The following is a 17,910-nucleotide window of genomic DNA, read 5'->3' on the forward strand; positions in this document are numbered from 1 at the left end:
TCAGGAGTTCGCCACCAGCCTGGGCAACACAGTGAAAGCCTTTCTCTACTAAAACACAAAAAATTAGCTGGGTGTGGCGCCGAGCGCCTGTAATCCCATCTGTTTAGGAGGCTGAGGCAGGAGAATTGCTTGAACCTGGGAGGTGGAGGTTGCAGTGAGCCGAGATGGCGCCACTGCACTCTAGCCTGGGAGACAGAGCGAGACTCCGTCTCAAAAAAAAAAAAAAAGTGTTTAAACACAAATAACTAAATTCTCCTTTCCCCTCCCCCGCGAAGTGGCTCAGGAAAAGCCTCTACCCACTTAGGCAGAGGTCTCCCTGGCACTCTGCATCTGTGAGGCAGCCAAAGACGCCAGGGAAGGGAGCCAAATCTGGAGAGGGGCAGAGCCCTCTCCCCTCCAAGGGGCCACGGACGCTGTCTCCGCCCAGCACAGTGGGTAGGGCGAGGCCGGCCGGCTAACCCGGGCTGGCGGCCTTGCAGCGCGCGTGGCAACAGCAGCTGGGCCCGCAGGACGCAGCACGGGATGTCCTGGTTCAAGTCTGAGCCAAGCGCAGGGGCCCAGGGGCGGGGCCGGCCAGAGGGAGGGGGAGGGGCTGAGGGGCGGGGACGGCGCCGAGCCCCGCCATTGGCTGGAGATTACAGGAGGCAGGGCCATAGCAGGGAGGAGCCGCTGGCCACGCCCCACCAGGCCGCCGGGGAGGGTCTGAGGTCAAGCCCCGGGGAGAAGGGATTTAGGGCTCTGGGCCAAGTTGCACAGCAGGGAGAATGGGCTGCGCAGAGGGGCGGGAAGAAAGGGATCCGCTTCCTTCCTTCAGAGTTGTGAAATGTCCCCGGTTGGAATTAAAGGCGGCTGCTGGGGCGAGGTGAAATTCGGCCAAAACCACCTAGTCAGGCAGCCCTTCCCGGAGATAAACAGCCGAGCTAGCCCAGCCACGAATCTTCCCCTCCACCCTCCTGACACTCCTAAGCCTTTAACGCTTTTACGCACTCACATAAATATACAAACTTAGAGCAACACACATACACAACTCACACACATGTAATAGGTCAAGCCATGTGCAAAAGCCGTTTTTATAAATCAAGCGTGGCGAGGTGTCGATAATTTCATATGGTTCAACTTAGTACGCTCACAAACACACCTATGAACTCATGGCTTTCACAGAGACAGGGTCACACACCCACTCTCCCAAGACATAGCAGGCGTACACACGCTGTCTCGAGCTGCTTTCTCCCCCTCATGATCATGTTACCCAGTTTTATTTTCTTCCCAGCACCTACGACTACTGACATAATTTATGAGTTTACTGTTTATTGGGTTGTCTGTGCCCCTCACCCCCAAAATGTAACCTCCGGCATGGAGGATGGCATGATCAGTCCTGATTGTGCTGTATTCCAGTACCTAGAACAGAGCTTCGCAGACATTCATGGGCTCTGTACATACAAACACACACAGCCTCATCCACACACACACACAGCCTCACACCCGCCCTTCGCAGCCACTTGCACAGTTTCTCACACATGCACTTGATCTAGTGATCTGCGTCCACAGGCCCCTCCGCCAGCCCACTCACTCTGCCCCCACCCCACTCAGGGGAACTCTGCTGCCAGGCCAGACCTGTAACACTCACCGTGAGTGAAGTGAACGTTAGGCAGATGCCACCAAAGCCATTTAGGGACAGCGCCAGGAATATCAATGGAGACAGAACTGGAAGGGGGAGAGGGCAGATGAGGGCATTTGGGGAGCTGTGGGATGCCAAGGGCAGGAGCTGGGGTAAATGTCCACCTTCATTCCACCCACTTTTTCCTTGTGGGGCCACAAAAGGACAGACAGCTCACCTTCAACGTCCCGGGAGGCCAGGGCCATGAGTGTACAGGATGCAGCGAAGCAGGCACTGTGGAGACACGGGGAAGTGAGCACCCAGCCTCCCCTCCCCCTGCAGCAGGGTTCCTATCCTCCAGTTCCCCACGGCCCAGCCCCTTCACCTGCCAACCAGCCGCACGGGTCGGGGGCCAAAGCGGTCCATGAGGATCCCCAGTGGCAAGGTCGTGGCGCTGAGCACGAAAGAACCAATGGTGAAGCCCAGGTTGAGCATCTTGTCCTGCTGGCCACAGCTCGGCCACCTGCGCTGCTCATCCTGGGTGGTGTTGGTGTTGTTCTCAGCTGAGGAGGGGGAAGGGAGGGCTCAGCACATGACAGCAGGAACAGCTGGGCACGGGAGAGAGCAGCCCAGGGTCAGGGGGCCTCCTTTCAAATCCCATGCCAGAGTACCCTAGAGTCACGTCTCCTCTGATGAGGCTGCTCCAGAAATGGCAGCAGTTCATACCTGACCCTGGGAGAGTCTTGCACGCACACAGCCCGAGGCTTCAACTAGCTCAGATGAGATACTGGACATAAATGAGATATTTCCCAAGTGGTAATATGCACTCAGTGTCCAAGCTTAGGGGGTTGTGGACCCCCAACAAGAAGCGCCCCCATATCTAGAGGCAAAGGCAAAGGCATGAGTGGTGCTCTAATGGCTGTAACAAGAATTCACTAAAATGGCCCAGCATGGTAGTTCCTGCCTGTAATCCCACCACTTTGGGAGGCTGAGACAGGCAGATCACTTGAGCCTACAAGTTTGAGACCAGCCTGGACAACATGGTAAAACCCCATCTCTAAATAAAAAAGGAAATTTAAAAAGAATTCACTAAAACTTAGAGGAAGTTTTCCCAATAAACAATAGTCTAAGAAAATAATAACTAATACTTATTGAGCACATAACTATGTTCCAGGCCCTGTTCTAAATGCAATAGCCCCATGAGTCAGTTAAAGTATCCCGTTCCCCAGATGATGAAGCGGAGGCACAGAATGAGGACCAGGCACTGCCCTCCAGTCCCCTCTAGGAGTCCACCTGGAGGACTTGTCCTTATGGTAAACTGCCAGCTTGGAGTTGTGACAAGTTCAGCAGAAAAGCTAGTGATAGGAGACAAAGGGTTGTTTCCCTTTACTCAATGCTCAGTGAGTCATGAGGTGGCTGCCCCTAGGCCTCCAATTTGTCACTTGTCAGCATTGCCAAGGGCAAGCTCCGGGTGCACCTGGGGCAGGCAGGCAGACCAGGGTCTGAATTCCCACCACTAGCCTTTACTAGCTTTGCAGACTTGACCAAGGAACTTCCTCCCTTTGAGCCTAAGGCTCCTTGTCTGTAAACTGGAGCAGAGAATGCCTAACCCACAACCTCCTTAGGAGGATTAAATTGGAGACAGTAAACAAAGAGCTTTGCACAGTGCCTGGCCCAGAGAAAGTGCTCCTGAAGGATCTGACAAAGGGGTAGCTGACCCTCCTGGTGGGTCACATGGTAAGCACGTACTCTAGGAGCTGGGCATCCCACAATGCGTGAGAAAGGAAGTTCTCAGCTCTAGAGTAACAGGTGCTGCCAAAAGAACAAAGCAGGCTGGGTACAGTAGCTCACACCTGTAATCCCAGGACTTCGCGAGGCCAAAGTGGGTGCATGGCTTGAGCCTAGGAGTTCAAGACCAGCCTGGGCAACATTGTCTTTACAAAAAAAAAAAAAAATTAAAAAATTAGCTGGGCACAGTGATGCACACCTTTAGTTCCAGCCATCCAGGAGGCTGAGGTGGGAGGATTGCTCAAGCCCAGGAGGTCGAGGCTGCAGTGAACCACAATCACACCATTACACTCCATCCTGGGTGACAGGGTAAGGGCCTGCCTCAAAAAAAAAAAAAGCAAAATAAAACAAAATAACCAACAGGAGGATGTGATAATGCCTGGATAGTAGGGAGTGGTGTAGGATATCTGCCCTCAGTGGTGAAAATGACCCCTGACTTTACGTATCCAAAGGGCATGCAGGCGGCAGAAGAGCAAGGGTAAAGGGATCTGTGTGTTAACATGAGGAAGAACATAAAGGCCTGGAGATCCTGAGTGCTGATCCGCCAGGGAAGGAACTGTCCTGGGCAATGGAGAGTCTTCTTCAGCTGGCAGTGTTATAGTGTTGTAAATTATAATTGAGTGCCAGTTTATAATCCGGAATAATCACATAAAAATCCAGATTTCTTGCTTCTCTTTAAAAAGTCAGAAGATCTGGGCATGACGGTAGCTGAGTGGGGGCCACCCCTTTCGCTAGGGCTTGCCTTCTCAAGGGCATACAAGTCTTCATCTCTCTTTTAATTCCCAGACATTTGCTGTCCTACACCTGCCCTGCTTTACCCAATTATTAGCAAATGCCTGGCCCCAACTGGCATTTCCATTTGCAGTCCCTGAATTAGACACCGTTCCTGCTTCTAAGTCTTTAATAATTGAATGACAATTTCTGTCACAAACAGTCCCACTAGCGTGCAAATTAACACCTACTTTGTGCCAGTATTTTCTATAGAGAATCCCATTTACCCTTATAACAACCCTGCAAGGTGAGTGCAATGGTCCCCATTTTATAAATGTTAAGGGTCCAAGAAGCAAAGCAATTCATTTACTCAGCTTCTTACAGGTAGGCTCAGATTCAAACTCAAGATAATCTCCAAAGTCAACAGTTTTCCATTGCACCAAAGGGCCTCTGTGTTACATGGGCCAGTAAGCTTAGCAAGTTTCTCAAGCACATGTCAGTGTCAGCAAGGACATGGATTCTCCCACTGAGGAATAATCCAGCCCAGTGAACTGCTAATGATTTAGTGTCAATTAATACATTCATTCCTGTTTTATCGATCAGGCTTTTATGAGTTTGACCAATGAGTACGTTCATGAGGCTTGATCACTCTGAGAAATTGAATAAAATCCAAATTCTGAACTAAGAGGGGAGCCAGCCCAAAGATACCAAGACGTCTTAGACCTATGTACATGTTAATTACAACAGAAAAGGTCTTTGGCATCACCCCCCCCCGGACCCCAAGTTTTATAGACAAATAAGGTGAAGCATAGGGTGGGACAGTGATCAAGCTGAGCTTGGAAGCCAGGGAAAGCAGTGTTTCCCGACATGTGGTAGGCACACCATGTGGGCACTCAAGATGGGTTCAGGGTAACATGAAATGGTTTCATAGCTATTCGTTATTTGAATGTGTATTAAAAACACACATTGGCAAGCTGCAGTGGCTCATGCCTATGATCCCAGTACTTTGGGAACCCAAGGCACACGGATCATTTGAGGTCAGGAGTTCAAGACCAGCCTGGCCAACATGGTGAAACCCCATCTCTACTAAAAATACAAAAATCAGCCTGGTGTGTGGTGGGCGCCTGTAATCCCAGCTACTCAGGAGGCTGAGGCAGAAGAATTGCTTCAACCCGGGAGGCGGAGGTTGTAGTGAGCCGAGATCGCACCACTGTACTCCAGTCTGGGCTACAGAGCAAGACTCCATGTAAAAAAAAAAAAAATACATGTATATATGTACATATGTATGTATAGCAACATATATGTATATGTATAATATGTGGGGGTGGGTAACAGCAAACCCAAAATTCCAAGAACATTACATCTTAGAATGAAGCCATATATATACATATATATATAATTTTTTTTTTTTTTTTGGAGACAGAGTCTTGCTCTGTCGCCAGGCTGGAGTGAAGTGGCGCAACCTCAACTCACTGCAACCTCCGCCTCCTGGGTTCAAGCAATTCTCCTGCCTCAGCCTCCCGAGTAGCTGGGACTACAGGCATGCACCACCACACCCAGCTAAAATTTTTTTGTATTTTAGTAGACACGGAGTTTCACCACGTTGGTCAGGATGGTCTCGATCTCTTGACCTCATGATCGGCCCACCTTGGCCTCCCAAAATGCTGGGATTACAGGCATAAGCCACCGCGCCTGCCGAAGCTATATTTTTTTAAAGTAGACTGATTCAAAAGGAATTATTAAGTAAATAACAGTAGCTATGGCACATGGGTAAAATCATGAAGGTGAATTGCAAATGACTAGGTCTAGGAGACACCCGAAAATGGGATGGTTGTGAAGCATTACCCTCTGGAGTCTGGAAGAGCTGGGTTCCAATTCAACTCCACTAGCTGTGCTGCAGAAACTTTCTGAGGCTCCATGATCCCATCTGGGAAATGGGGACAGTGGTCTCAGTCACATGAGACAGTAAACAGAGAATTGCCACACAGCGATTTGGAGAACTGTGGCTCTGAGAACTGCCACATAGCAAACACTCACAAAATGATCCCATTATCTTGTCTCCCTGCTTAGCGTTCCTTTCCTGACCCCATGATGCTTCCTTTTCCTGCCACTGACATGGTCACATTCAGCAAAAACACCTTAGGGGCAGGGTGTGGTGGCTCATGCCTGTAATCCCAACACTTTGGGAGGCCAAATTTTCCTGGAAAATTAAAAAATTAGCCAGGCGTGGAAGCAAAGGCCTGTAGTCCTAGTTGCTCAGGAGGCTGAGGTGGGAAGATCACATGAGTCCAGAAGTTTGAGGCTGCAGCAATGATGCGCCACTGCACTCCTCCTGGGTGACAGATTGAGATCCTGTCTCAAAAACAAAATAAAACAAAAAATCAACAAATAAATTCTTAGAAAAGGGCTGGGTGCGGTGGCTCACGCCTGTAATCCCAGCACTTTGGGAGGCAGAGGCAGAGGCAGATGGATCACTTGAGGCCAGGAGTTCCAGAACAGCCAACAGGTGAGACCCCATCTTTACTAAAAATACAAAAATTAGCCAGGCATGCTGGTACACGTTTGAAATACCAGATACTCAGGAGGCTGAGGCAGGAGAACTGCTTGAACCCAAGAGATAGAGGTTGCAGTGAGCCAAGATGGAGCCATTGCACTCCCGCCTGGGTGATGGAGATTCTGTTGAAAGAACGAAAGAGAAGGAAAGAAGGAAAGAAAGAGAGAGAGGGAGGGAGGAAGAGTGAGTGAGGGAGGGAGGGAGGGAGGAAGGAAGAAGGAAGGAAGGAAGGAAGGAAGGAAGGAAGGAAGGAAGGAAGGAAAAGAAATTCCGAAAAAAGGAAAGGAATTCACTTTGGTCACCGCTAGTAATCCCTAACAGTCAGGTTTAGAAGCACACCCACTTCTGGGCAACTTACAACACCAGGTAAATATCTTATACTATATACAAAATTAATCAAAATGGATCAAGGATCTAACTATAAGAGCTAAAACTACAAAACTCTAAGAAAACGGAGGTATAAATCTTTGTGACCTGAGATTAAGCAATAGTTCCTTAAACATGACACCAAAACACAAATGGCAAAAGAAAAAAATAGATAAATTGGACTTCAATGTTAAAAACTGTTGTGGCTGGGCATGGTGGCTTACGCCTGTAATCCCAGAACTTTGGGAGGCTGCAGCAGCCTGATCAGCTGAGGTCGGGAGTTTGAGACCAGCCTGACCTACATGGAGAAACCCCGTCTCTACTAAAAATACCAAATCAGCTGGGTGTGGTGGTGGGCACTTGTAATCTCAGCCACTCGAGAGGCTGAAGCAGGAGAATGGCTTGAACCCAGTAGGCGGAAGTTGCAGTGAGCCAAGATCATGCCATTGCACTACTCCAGCCCTGGCAACAAGAGCAAAACTCTGTTAAAAAAAAAAAAAAAATTTTTTTAAAGAATGTAAAATAGTGCAGCCACTTTGGAAAACAATTTGGTAGCTCCTCAAAATGTTAAACATAGTTACCCTTATGACAGACCTAGCAACACCTAAGAAAAATGATAACATAAATCCACATTGAAAACTTGTAATGAGGTCCAGGCACAGTGGCTCACACCTGTAATCCCAACACTTTGGGAGGCCCTGGAGGGAGGATCACTTGAACCCAGGAGTTCAAGACCAGTCTGGGCAACATAGTGAGACCCAGTATCTACAAAAAATTTCTAAAATTAGCTGGATGTGGTGATGCAGGTCTGGAGTCCCAACTATTCTGGAGGCTGAGGTGGGAGGATCGCTTGAGCCCAGGAGGTGGAAGCTGCAGTAAACTGTGACTGTGCCACTGCCCTCGAGCTTGTGTCACAGAGTGAGACCCTGTCTCAACACAAAAACAAAAAAACCCAAAAGAGCCGGGCGCAGTGGCTCACGCCTATAATCCCAGCACTTTGGGAGGCCGAGGCAGGTGGATCACGAGGTCAAGAGATTGAGACCATCCTGGTCAACATGGTAAAACCCCGTCTCTACTAAAAATACAAAAATTTAGCTGGGCATGGTGGCGCGTGCCTGTAATCCCGGCTACTCGGGAGGCTGAGGCAGGAGAATTGCCTGAACCCAGGAGGCAGAGGTTGCAGTGAGCCGAGATTGCGCCATTGTACTCCAGCCTGGGTAACAAGAGCAAAACTCCATCTCAAAAAAAAAAAAAAAAAAAACCCAAAAGAGACAAGCAGTTGGGTCTCACTCTGTGGCCCAGGCCGGAGTGCAGTGGCACAACCCAGAAAACATTATGCTCAGTGAAGGAAGCCAATCACAAAAGGCTACATATTACAAGATTCCATTTAAATGAAATATTCAGAATAGGTCAATCTAACTTGTATCACAGGCAACTGAAACAGGAAATCGATGAGGTTGCCTGGTGCTTGGGGGTGGGGAGGTGGGGGTGAGGGTAGTGAGTACTGCTAATCAAAACAGAGTTACTTTTGGGGATAAAGAAAATGTTCTGAAATTGACTCTGGTGATGGTTGCACTACTCTGAATATACTAAAACCATTAAGTCATATACTTTAAATGGGTGATTTGTAAGGCATGGAAATTATATCTTAATAAAGCTGTTTTACATATTTTTCATATTTAAAGGTGCAGGTGGAGGGATGAGCCCTCAAAAGGGAAGCAGGAGTGTTGGGAGGTGATAGAAAGGTTCTAAATACTTTGTGGTGGGTACCGAGGCATGCAATTTGTCAGACCTCATCAAAATGTATGATGGAAAAATCTTCAAGTTGCTTTTAAAGAAATGCCACCAGCACCAGGTGGGGAAGGCTGGAAGAAGTTACACAAGGGGTAGGCCAGGCATGTTGGCTCATGTCTATAATCCCAGCACTGTGGGGGCTGAGGCAGGTGGGTCACTTGAGGTCAGGAGTTAGAGACCAGCCTGGCCAACATGGTGAAACACTGTCTCTACTGAAAATACAAAAGTGAGCCAGGCATGCTCGCTTGAACCCAGGAGAAGGTTGCAGTGAGCTGAGATCATACCAAAGCACTCCAGCCTGGGCGACAGAGCAAGACTTTGTCTCAAAATAAAAAGAAGAAGTTACATGGGGGCAGTGTCAGGCATCAAGGGCAGGCAGGTTCTCTCCTATCTCCAGGATAAACTCATAGGGGACTTGGATATCATGTGGGTCCCTCATAGCCCTCCACTTGGTTCTTGTAGCCATCCTGGTATGTGTATCATTTCATCTCAGGCCTCTTCTTCCCGACCCACCCAGCTATCGCAGGCTGGCTGCCAACCCCACCTCCTCCAGCCCCTATCACCCCAAAACTGGGGCCAGAAGGCATGGGCAAGTTGCCATCTTTCGGTGCCACCCACTGCTTGTTTACAGATAACCCTGGCTGGATGGGGCAGATCCTGGGGTGGAGCAGCTGCCATTTAGAGCAGCCATCAAGACCTCCCCATCTTCACCCCCTCAAGGAATTGGTTTTCTTCTGTAGCCACATCAGGTGCTGTGCAGCAAGGAGTTGAAATGAGAAGCCAGGAGGAACCAGAAGGACACTAACGTTTATTAAGCACTATAGATTCTCACAGCACTCCCATGGAATTGATACTATTATTATTCCCATTCTGAAGACTAGGCAACTGAAGCTCCATATTTAAGGAATTCACTGAAGTCACCAACTGATAAAAGTGGTGGAAGCTGAGATTCAAATCCAAGCTAGCCTTCCTTCCAAGCTTATTCCACAACAGAGGTTGGGGAAAGGGGATAGAAAGAGAGGAGGAGAGCCAAATTCCACTTCCACCCAGCTCCTTAGGTGGAGCTTGTCAGCACAGCTCTCCTCTTCCCAGAATAGGAAGATACCCATCAGATACAAGTCCCAGACACTAGCTAGGCTAACTCCCTGCCCCAAGGCAGCTTCAGACAGCTTCAGACAGCTCGTGGCTGTAGTTACGGCTCCCAAAGAGTGTTAGAATTCCTACTCCCAGTTTCCAAGCCACTCACACAAGGTGATTGAAGTGGAATCCAGAGATCTTCCAAAATGCCATCCTAGAGGAAATAAGGCTATTTAACTTTGCGCAAATGAGTAATTTGAAAACCTGGGGGCTCCCAGGTCCTGAAAAGGGAAGAGTGTGGGGCCCTTTACATTCATACTCCACTTCCTGCAGCTCTCCCTTGCCTTACAGTAGCCCTATTAAGAAATTCCTCTCCCAGCTAGGTGCAGCACTTCTTCTTCCAAGAGCTCTAGGCCTGAGGCTCTCAGAGGCTTAGGACTCTGCCTATTAGTCCCAGGGTCTGGATGCCCAGCAGGACACCTGGCATTCAGTGACCACTGGATTGGATAAATGAGGTAGAGTGGGCAGAGTGCCACCCATTCTCCTCCTGAAATTTGAAGAGGTCGAAAAGTGAAACTGTCCAACTGCCAACCCTGCTTTCTGGTCCACCTGGCCACCTGGTGTTCTCGGGCTCTCACCTACCCTTTTGCCATCCCTCCCCCCAGCCCACCCAGCCCATTTTCAGGCATACCTGGGCACATGTTAGAATAGAAGCCCTCATTCTTCAGCATGATCAGCAGGGAGCCCCAGCCCAGGAGTACAGCCGAGAAGAAGAGGTTCTCCAGCACTGCCGTGCAGGCCATCCACCAGCGTCTCCGGTATGCCTGCTGCAGCGTGGGGGCCATGCTGGCCGAGAGCCTGCACAGAAATAGAGCGCTGGGCGAAGGGCCCCCCAGTGGCCCCTGGGAGCGGTCCTGCATCACGGTGGCATCCGAGACCCCTCAGGCCAACCCGCGAGAGGACCCTCATGGAGCCCCCATAGAGCCCTGGGCTTCCCAGCCGGTGCCACAGAGCTGGCTCTGCGCACACTAGCAGTGCCAGGGGTGCACGCGGCACAGGGTTCCTGCTGCTCCACTATCGGAAACAAGGAAGGTCCTGTACACGCGCTGCAGCTTCCTGGCGCGCTGCCGGGTTCTCCCACCCAGGCCAGGGTACGCAAGGCAGAGCTGCTGGGGGGCAAGTCCGCATTTGCCCAGGTCTCCAGGGGACAGCGAGGGACAGAGCGCGCTCTGAAGCACCGCTGGCTCATTCCCGGACTCTCGCGCCAGTAAAGACCCCTAAAAGCTGCCAGGAGGAAGAAGGGCAAGTTCAAGGCTAGCCTACCACCCCACCTTCCAGTTGCCCCTCCGAGACCTATCCTCCCCTCTGGGGCTGGGCGGCAGCAAGCCCTCCCCGTTTCCACAGCAGGCGACCTACAACCCTACAGTCTCTCCGGCCAAGCCAACAGCTGCCACGTGGAGGAAGACCCAGAACTGGCTTTCACCGGTCCCCTCCGCCCCCGCGTGCCCCCCACTCACTCCGTAGGGCACGGGGCACCAGGCTTTTTACCTCGGAACCCGCCTATCCCCTCTGGCCCCGGGAGGGGGCTCGGACTTCAGCAGGAAGTCTGGTGGCTGCTGACTTTATAAGGGCAGTGGTGGTGGATCGGCTGGCGGGCGGGTGTGTTTACTAGAGGGAGGGAAGGAGCCCCAGCTCCCCCCGCTGCCGCAGCCGCTGCAGCCTAGGCGGGAGGAGAGGGAACGCGGGTGGCGCGGGGGCAGGGAGCGACAACCGGGGTGAGACCGAGGAAGGTGGAGAGGAGGAGGGCAAGGAAGACCCAGGGCGAGGGGAGGAAGCACGAGTCACCACTTCCAGAGGGCCTCGGTATCCGCATCTGTGAAATGGGGCTTTGGTTCAGGTGCTCGCAGAGATCGCTGAATTCTGGCAAAAGTGCAGCTCTAACCAGAAGAAGTGTAGCGAGCCGGGGCCGGGGAGGAAGAGAGGAGTCGGAGGGGCAGGAGAAAAGAAGGAAGGACATGCTTGGCGAGACAGGACCCTGTGCCGCAGGACCACGGGCGCAAGTAACGGGCTTTCCTTGGGAAGCCTGGGAGTGCTGGCAGGAGCCGGCCTCGATGGCTTTCAGCGGACGCATTGCCGGGCACCCTCCGCGCCCCACCTCCCCGCCCGCGCTGCTCACCTCCGGTCGGGGGCAAAGGAGTAGCCAGCAGCGGCGGACGCCTTGGGAAGCACAACGCTTTCGCGGCCAGTACAGAGTCCCGCGGGCCCTGCCCTGAGCCGCGCCCGCGCTGGGGTCTTCTCAGCGTGTGGGACCCGGCGACCACGGAGCTTCAGCCTGACAGCCCGGTGGCCTCGCCTCCACTGTCCCCTCGGAAAAAGAGGGGGAACTGGGAACCCGCCGGGCGCCAGAGGTCTGCAAGGCTGGGCTTGGATGAAGTGGATCTGCGGAGTTGATAGTTGTATTTACTCGCGTCCGGAGCTGCGCCCCGAGGTGGGGGCGGGGGCTCCCTCCCCTTCCCCTCCCCTTAGGTCGAGTTTCACACGCACGTGACTCGCCCGCTGGTCCCGGACACTCTCCCTCTGGCACAGCCCCAGCACCTACATTTCCACCCTAGACCCCCATCTTCTCTCCCAAGCCCCCCGACTAATGTCAGGCAGCGCCCTCTGTATTCTTGGTCAAAACAAAGTGCGACTCGGCTTCAGCCGCCCGACAGTGATTCAGGGCCGGCTTGGGTGGGGTTTTGAACTGTGCAGTTGGGAGCAGTGTTTTCCGAGAGGCAGAATGACATGGGTTTCTCTGGAGTTAGTCAGATCGTGGTCTGAGTCTTGACTTTTCAACTGACTACCCTGGGTTACCTAGGGCGAGTTACCTCTCCGAGTCTCATCCTCCTCCCTAAATTCGGGTAAAAAGGAACCTACCTAACTGCCCAAAGGAATCAGGATTGTGATGCAGGTAAAATGCGGAGCATAGTATTTGGCATAGTGAGCATAATGTTCATTGTTGCTGCTGTCATCATTTCAGACACCTGGCGATCGGATGCTTCCAGATCAATAATTGATTGATTCCAGGTAAATCTCTCAGCCTCCCTGAGCCTCAGTTTCCTCATTTGTAAAACAGACTACTATGGTGTGGAGTAATGAGAAGTAAACTCATTACATGTGAGTTTAATCACGTGTTAAGAATGATGCTGCTTATGTATGCTGGGCTGGATACCTAGGTGATGGGTTGAGGGTTGATAGGTGCAATAAACCATCATGGCACACATTTACCTATGTAACAAACCTGCACATCCTGCACATGTAGCCCAGAACCTTAAATAAATTTTTAAAAAAGAGTGATACTGGTGGTCAGGCGTGGTGGCTCATGCCTGTAATCCCAGCACTTTGGGAGGCCAAGGCAGGAGGATCACTTGAGCTCAGGAGTTTGAGATCAACCTGGCCAACATGGTGAAACCCCATCTCTACAAAAATTAGCCAGGCATGGTGGCGTGCACCTGCAGTCTCAGCTACCGGGCAGACTGAAGTGGAAGGATCACTTGAGCTGGAGAGATGGAGGCTGCAGTGAGCCAAGATCATGCCACTGTACTCCAGCCTGGGTGACAGAGTAAGACTGTCTCAAAAGCAAAACAAAACAAGGGTGACTACAGAAAGCTCCAAGAAGACCTCAGATAAAAGGGAACAGATGAGCCACCAAGCCAAGAGAGGAACTAATGGCTACTTTACACTGGGCACTTTCCAAAATAAAAATATTGTTACCAATTCCTCAAGACACCATGGCTCACTTAAACCTCATAACTTTCACAGAGGGGGAAAGCTGTAGGCTTGCAGCTGGAGCAAGGCTAGAGTTAGGATGCAGAGTCAGGTCAGCCTGGCATTTAAGTACTGCCCTTCCCATTCCTCCTGGAGGGAGAACAGCAAGAGCAAAGACTTAACGGTGGGAAAGGCACAAGGAGTTCTCGCTGACCAAAGTCCGCGTCAGGCTCTGATGGTTTAATGTTTTAAAATACAGTACTGGCTCCCAGAACTTCCAGATCAAGGCCAAACTCCTCAGCTCAGCACAGGAAGCCCTAGAGTGAACTTTCTAAGCTAGGAGGGTCATGGATCCCTTTGAGAATACAAAAGACAGCGGATGTGGTGGCTCATGCCTGTAATCCCAACACTTTGGGAGGCTGAGGCGGGAGGATCACTTAAGCACAGGAGTTCGAGATCAGCCTGGTCAACATAGTGAGACCCCTATTTCTCCAAAAAATTTAACTGGCATGGTGGCATGTGCCTGTAGTCCCAGCTACTGGGGAGGCTGAGGTAGGATGATCCCCTGAGCCCGGAAAGTAGAGGCTGCATGAGCCGAGATCTTGTCACTGCACTCCAGTTGGGTGACAGAGACCCTGTCTCAAAATAAACATAAAAGAATAAAGAAGTTATTACTCCACTCTCTGTGAAAATGCTTGTGTGACCATGAGACTCTAGTGGTCCGTGGACACCCACGGCTGGAACACTCACTCTTCCTCATCCCAACCCACATTTCCATGGGGTTGGACTGTCTGCTACATGAGGACAAGGGCCTCATTTGGTGTGTTCATTCACTGCTGTGTATCCCAGCACCCAGCACAGCACCCAGCACCTAAGGGGCACTCAGCACATGTGCAATGAAGAGTCAGCCAGCTCTTTTCACACCTCCCAGTCTTCACACCTGCTATTCCTTCTTGTGAAAACAACAGATTGCCTTGATTTTTTTTTTTTTTTTTGAGACAGATTATAGCTCTGTTGCCCAGGTTGAAGTGCAATGACACAATCTCAGCTCATTGCAACCTGTGCCTCCCAGGTTCAAGCAATTCTTATGCCTCAGCCTTCCAAGTAGCTGGGATTACAGGCATGCACTACCACACCCAGCTAATTTTTATATTATTATTTTTAGTAGAGACAGGGTTTCACCATGTCTTGAACTCCTGGCCTCATGTGATCTGCCTACCTTGGCCGCTCAAAGTGTTGGGATTGCAGGTGTGAGCCACTGCGCCCAGCCTCTTTCTTCATTTCTAATATATTCATCTTTCACAACTCAGCTCAAGTTTCACTTCTCACTGGAAGCTCCACCCTAGGCTGGATTCAGGGCCTCATCCACATACCCACCCCTAAACACTCTGCTGACCTCTATGGAAGCCCCCACAGTGATTTGAAATAATCAGCCTAGTTTTCTGCCCCCATCTCACCCCATGAGATATACATCTCTTGGGGGCAGGAACCACCACGTGGTAGGTGATTTGTTTACCTGCTCCCTATCACGGGGCCTGGCGCCTAATAAGCTTGCAGCCAACATTTGTTGAATAAATGAAAAGAGAGTGGTGGAAAATGAAGCTGAAAAGGTAGTCTAGGCTCAGTTTGGAATGACCTTTGGGAGGCCAAGGACTTTCAGTCTTGTGAGGTAGGTAACAGGAAACACCTGAATTTTTTTTTTTTTTTTTTTTTTTAGATTGAGTCTCGCTCCGTCCCCAGGCTGGAGTGCAGTGGCACAATCTCAGCTCACTGCAACCTCCACATCCCTGGTTCAAGTGATTCTCCTGCCTCAGCCTCCAGAGTAGCTGAAACTACAGGCACGCACCACCATGCCCAGCTAACTTTTATATTTTGAGTAGAGATGGGGTTTCACCACGTTGGCCAGGATAGTCTTGATCTCTTGATCTCATGATCTACCTGCCTTGGCCTCCCAAAGTGCTGGGATTACAGGCGTGAGCAACCACGCCCAGCCGGATTTTGTTTTCTTTTGGTTTTGTTTATTTTTAATGAAGGGGAGAGTTATTGTCAGGTTTTTGTGTCTAATGAATGGAGGATATGGAAAGGACAGAGACCTTAACGCAATTAGGAGGTCACTATAATAGTTCACATTTTTCAGCCATAAAAAGGAAGGAGGCCAGGTGGTGGCTCACACCTGTAATCCAAGCACTTTGGGAGGCCAAAGCAGGCAAATCACCTGAGATTGGGAGTTCGAGACCAGGCCGACCAACATGGAGAAACCCCATCTCTACTAAAAATACAAAATTAGCTGGGTATGGTGGCACATGCCTGTAATCCCACCTACTTGGGAGGCTGAGGCAGGAGAATCACTTGAACCTGGGAGGCAGAGGTTGTGGTGAGCCAAGATTATGCCATTGCACTCCAACCTGGGCAACAAGAGTGAAACTCTGTCTCAAAAAAAAAAAAAAAAAACAGGAATAAGATCATGTTCTTTCAGGGACATGGATGAAGCTGGAAGCCATCATCTTCAGCAACAATTAACACAGCAACAGAAAACCAGACACTGCATGTTCTTGCTCATAAGTGGGAGTTAAACATTGAGAACACATAGACAGAGAGAGGGGAACAACACACAAACCAGGGTCTATTGGGGGTGGAGGTGAGGGGAGGGAACTTAGAGGACAGGTCAATAGGTGCCGCAAACCACCATGGCACCTACGCGACAAACCTGCACGTTCTGCACATGTATCCTCTTTTTTTGTTGTTGTTGTTTGTTTTTAGAAATAAAGCAAAAACAAAGAAGAAGAAGAAACAGACAAAAATAGTTCACATTTAAAATAATAAAAAATAGGCCTGGTGACTCAGGTCTGTAATCCCAACACTTCGGGAGGCCAACTCAGTCAGATCTCTTGAGCCCAGGAATTCAAGACCAGCCTGGGCAACATGGCAAAACCCCGTCTCTACAAAAATTACAAAACAAGCAAAAAAATTAGCCAGGAGTGGGGACGCATGCCTGTAGTCCCACCTACTCAGGAGGCTGAGGTGAGAGAATCGCTTGAGCCTGGGAGGCAGAGGTTGCAGTGAGCTGAGATCGTGCCACTGCCCTCCACTTGAGGTACCAGGGCAAGACTTTCTCTCTAAATAAATAAAATAATAAAAAACAGAGAAGAGGAAAAAAATCGAAGACATACTTCCATATCTGAATTAATAGGATTTATCAACCTTCTCCCCTGGCCCCAAAAGTAATTCCTCCCTAAACTCTGTTCTCCTGACAATACTCATAGGTTCAGTATAACAGCATTATCGCATTGGCTGTCATGTGGGCTCCTGGCTAGAGGCTGCTTCAGAGCTTAGTGGACAAGGACACGGAGACAGGCTGGGTCTAAATCCTGGCTCTGCAGCTACTTATGTGATTTTATGTCTATAAAACTTTGTGAATATGCAACACACTGAATTGTATACTTTATTTACTTTCTTGAGACAAGGTCTCACTCTGTCACCCAGGCTGGAGTGCAGTGGCATGATCTCAGCTCACTGCAACCTCCACCTCCCGGGCTCAAGCAATCCTCCTGCCTCAACCTCCTGAGTACCTGGGACTATAGGCATGTGCTACTACACCCGGCTGATTTTTGTATTTTTAGTAGAGAGATAGTTTCACTATGTTGCCCAGGCTCGTTTTGAATTCCTGGACTCAAGTGCTCCACAAGCCTCAGCCTCCCAAAGTGCTAAGATTACAAGTGTGAGCCACTGCTCCCAGCCTAAATTGTATTCTTTAAAAGAGTGAATTGTATGGTGTTTGAGTTATATCTCAATTTAAAAAAAAAAAAAAAAAACAGGGCCGGGTGCGGTGGCTCAAGCCTGTAATCTCAGCACTTTAGGAGGCCGAGGCAGGTGGATCATGAGGTCAAGAGATCGAGACCATCCTGGTCAACATGGTGAAACCCCGTATCTACTGAAAATACAAAAAATTAGCTGGGCACGGTGGTCCGTACCTGTAATCCCAGCTACTCAGGAGGCTGAGGCAGGAGAATTGCCTGAACCCAGGAGGCAGAGGTTGCGGTGAGCCAAAATCGTGCCATTGCACTCCAGCCTGGGTAACAAGAGTGAAACTCTGTCTCAAAACAAACAAACAAACAACCTTTGCATGTGTCGGGCATTAGGGATTCAATGGTGAATAAGACACAGACCCTATCCTCAGACAACACAGTCCAGCAGGAGAGAGTCACAGATGAATTAAGTGTTACCTCATCTACAGAAAGGATCACGGACAAGAGACATGGTGCTATGAGAACGTATG

General features: G+C 50.2%; 1 protein-coding gene across 12 annotated transcripts in view; it reads right to left on the minus strand.

Moving 5' to 3' along the window:
- The window catches only part of SLC43A1 (solute carrier family 43 member 1), a 27,632-nt gene extending 15,283 nt beyond the window's left edge, over positions 1-12,349 (minus strand). For 3 of the 12 annotated variants that reach the window (XM_078341062.1, XM_078341060.1, XM_002755284.6), the window contains exons 1-5: positions 12,064-12,349; positions 10,579-10,745; positions 1,983-2,160; positions 1,836-1,891; positions 1,628-1,704 (exon numbers count right to left, since the gene is read on the minus strand). In XM_078341062.1, the coding sequence (XP_078197188.1) occupies positions 1,628-1,704; positions 1,836-1,891; positions 1,983-2,160; positions 10,579-10,732 (465 nt within the window). In that variant the 5' untranslated portion in view covers positions 10,733-10,745; positions 12,064-12,349. Of the gene's footprint in view, positions 1-1,627; positions 1,705-1,835; positions 1,892-1,982; positions 2,206-5,941; positions 6,024-10,578; positions 10,918-11,435; positions 11,825-12,063 lie in introns of those variants that run through there. The other 9 variants (XM_035262727.3, XM_078341059.1, XM_078341058.1 and 6 more) reach the window with 6 other exon arrangements.
- Positions 12,350-17,910: the final 5,561 nt, after the last annotated feature.

This window comes from Callithrix jacchus, chromosome 10, assembly GCF_049354715.1.
Source record: "Callithrix jacchus isolate 240 chromosome 10, calJac240_pri, whole genome shotgun sequence".
Lineage (NCBI taxonomy): Eukaryota > Metazoa > Chordata > Mammalia > Primates > Cebidae > Callithrix > Callithrix jacchus.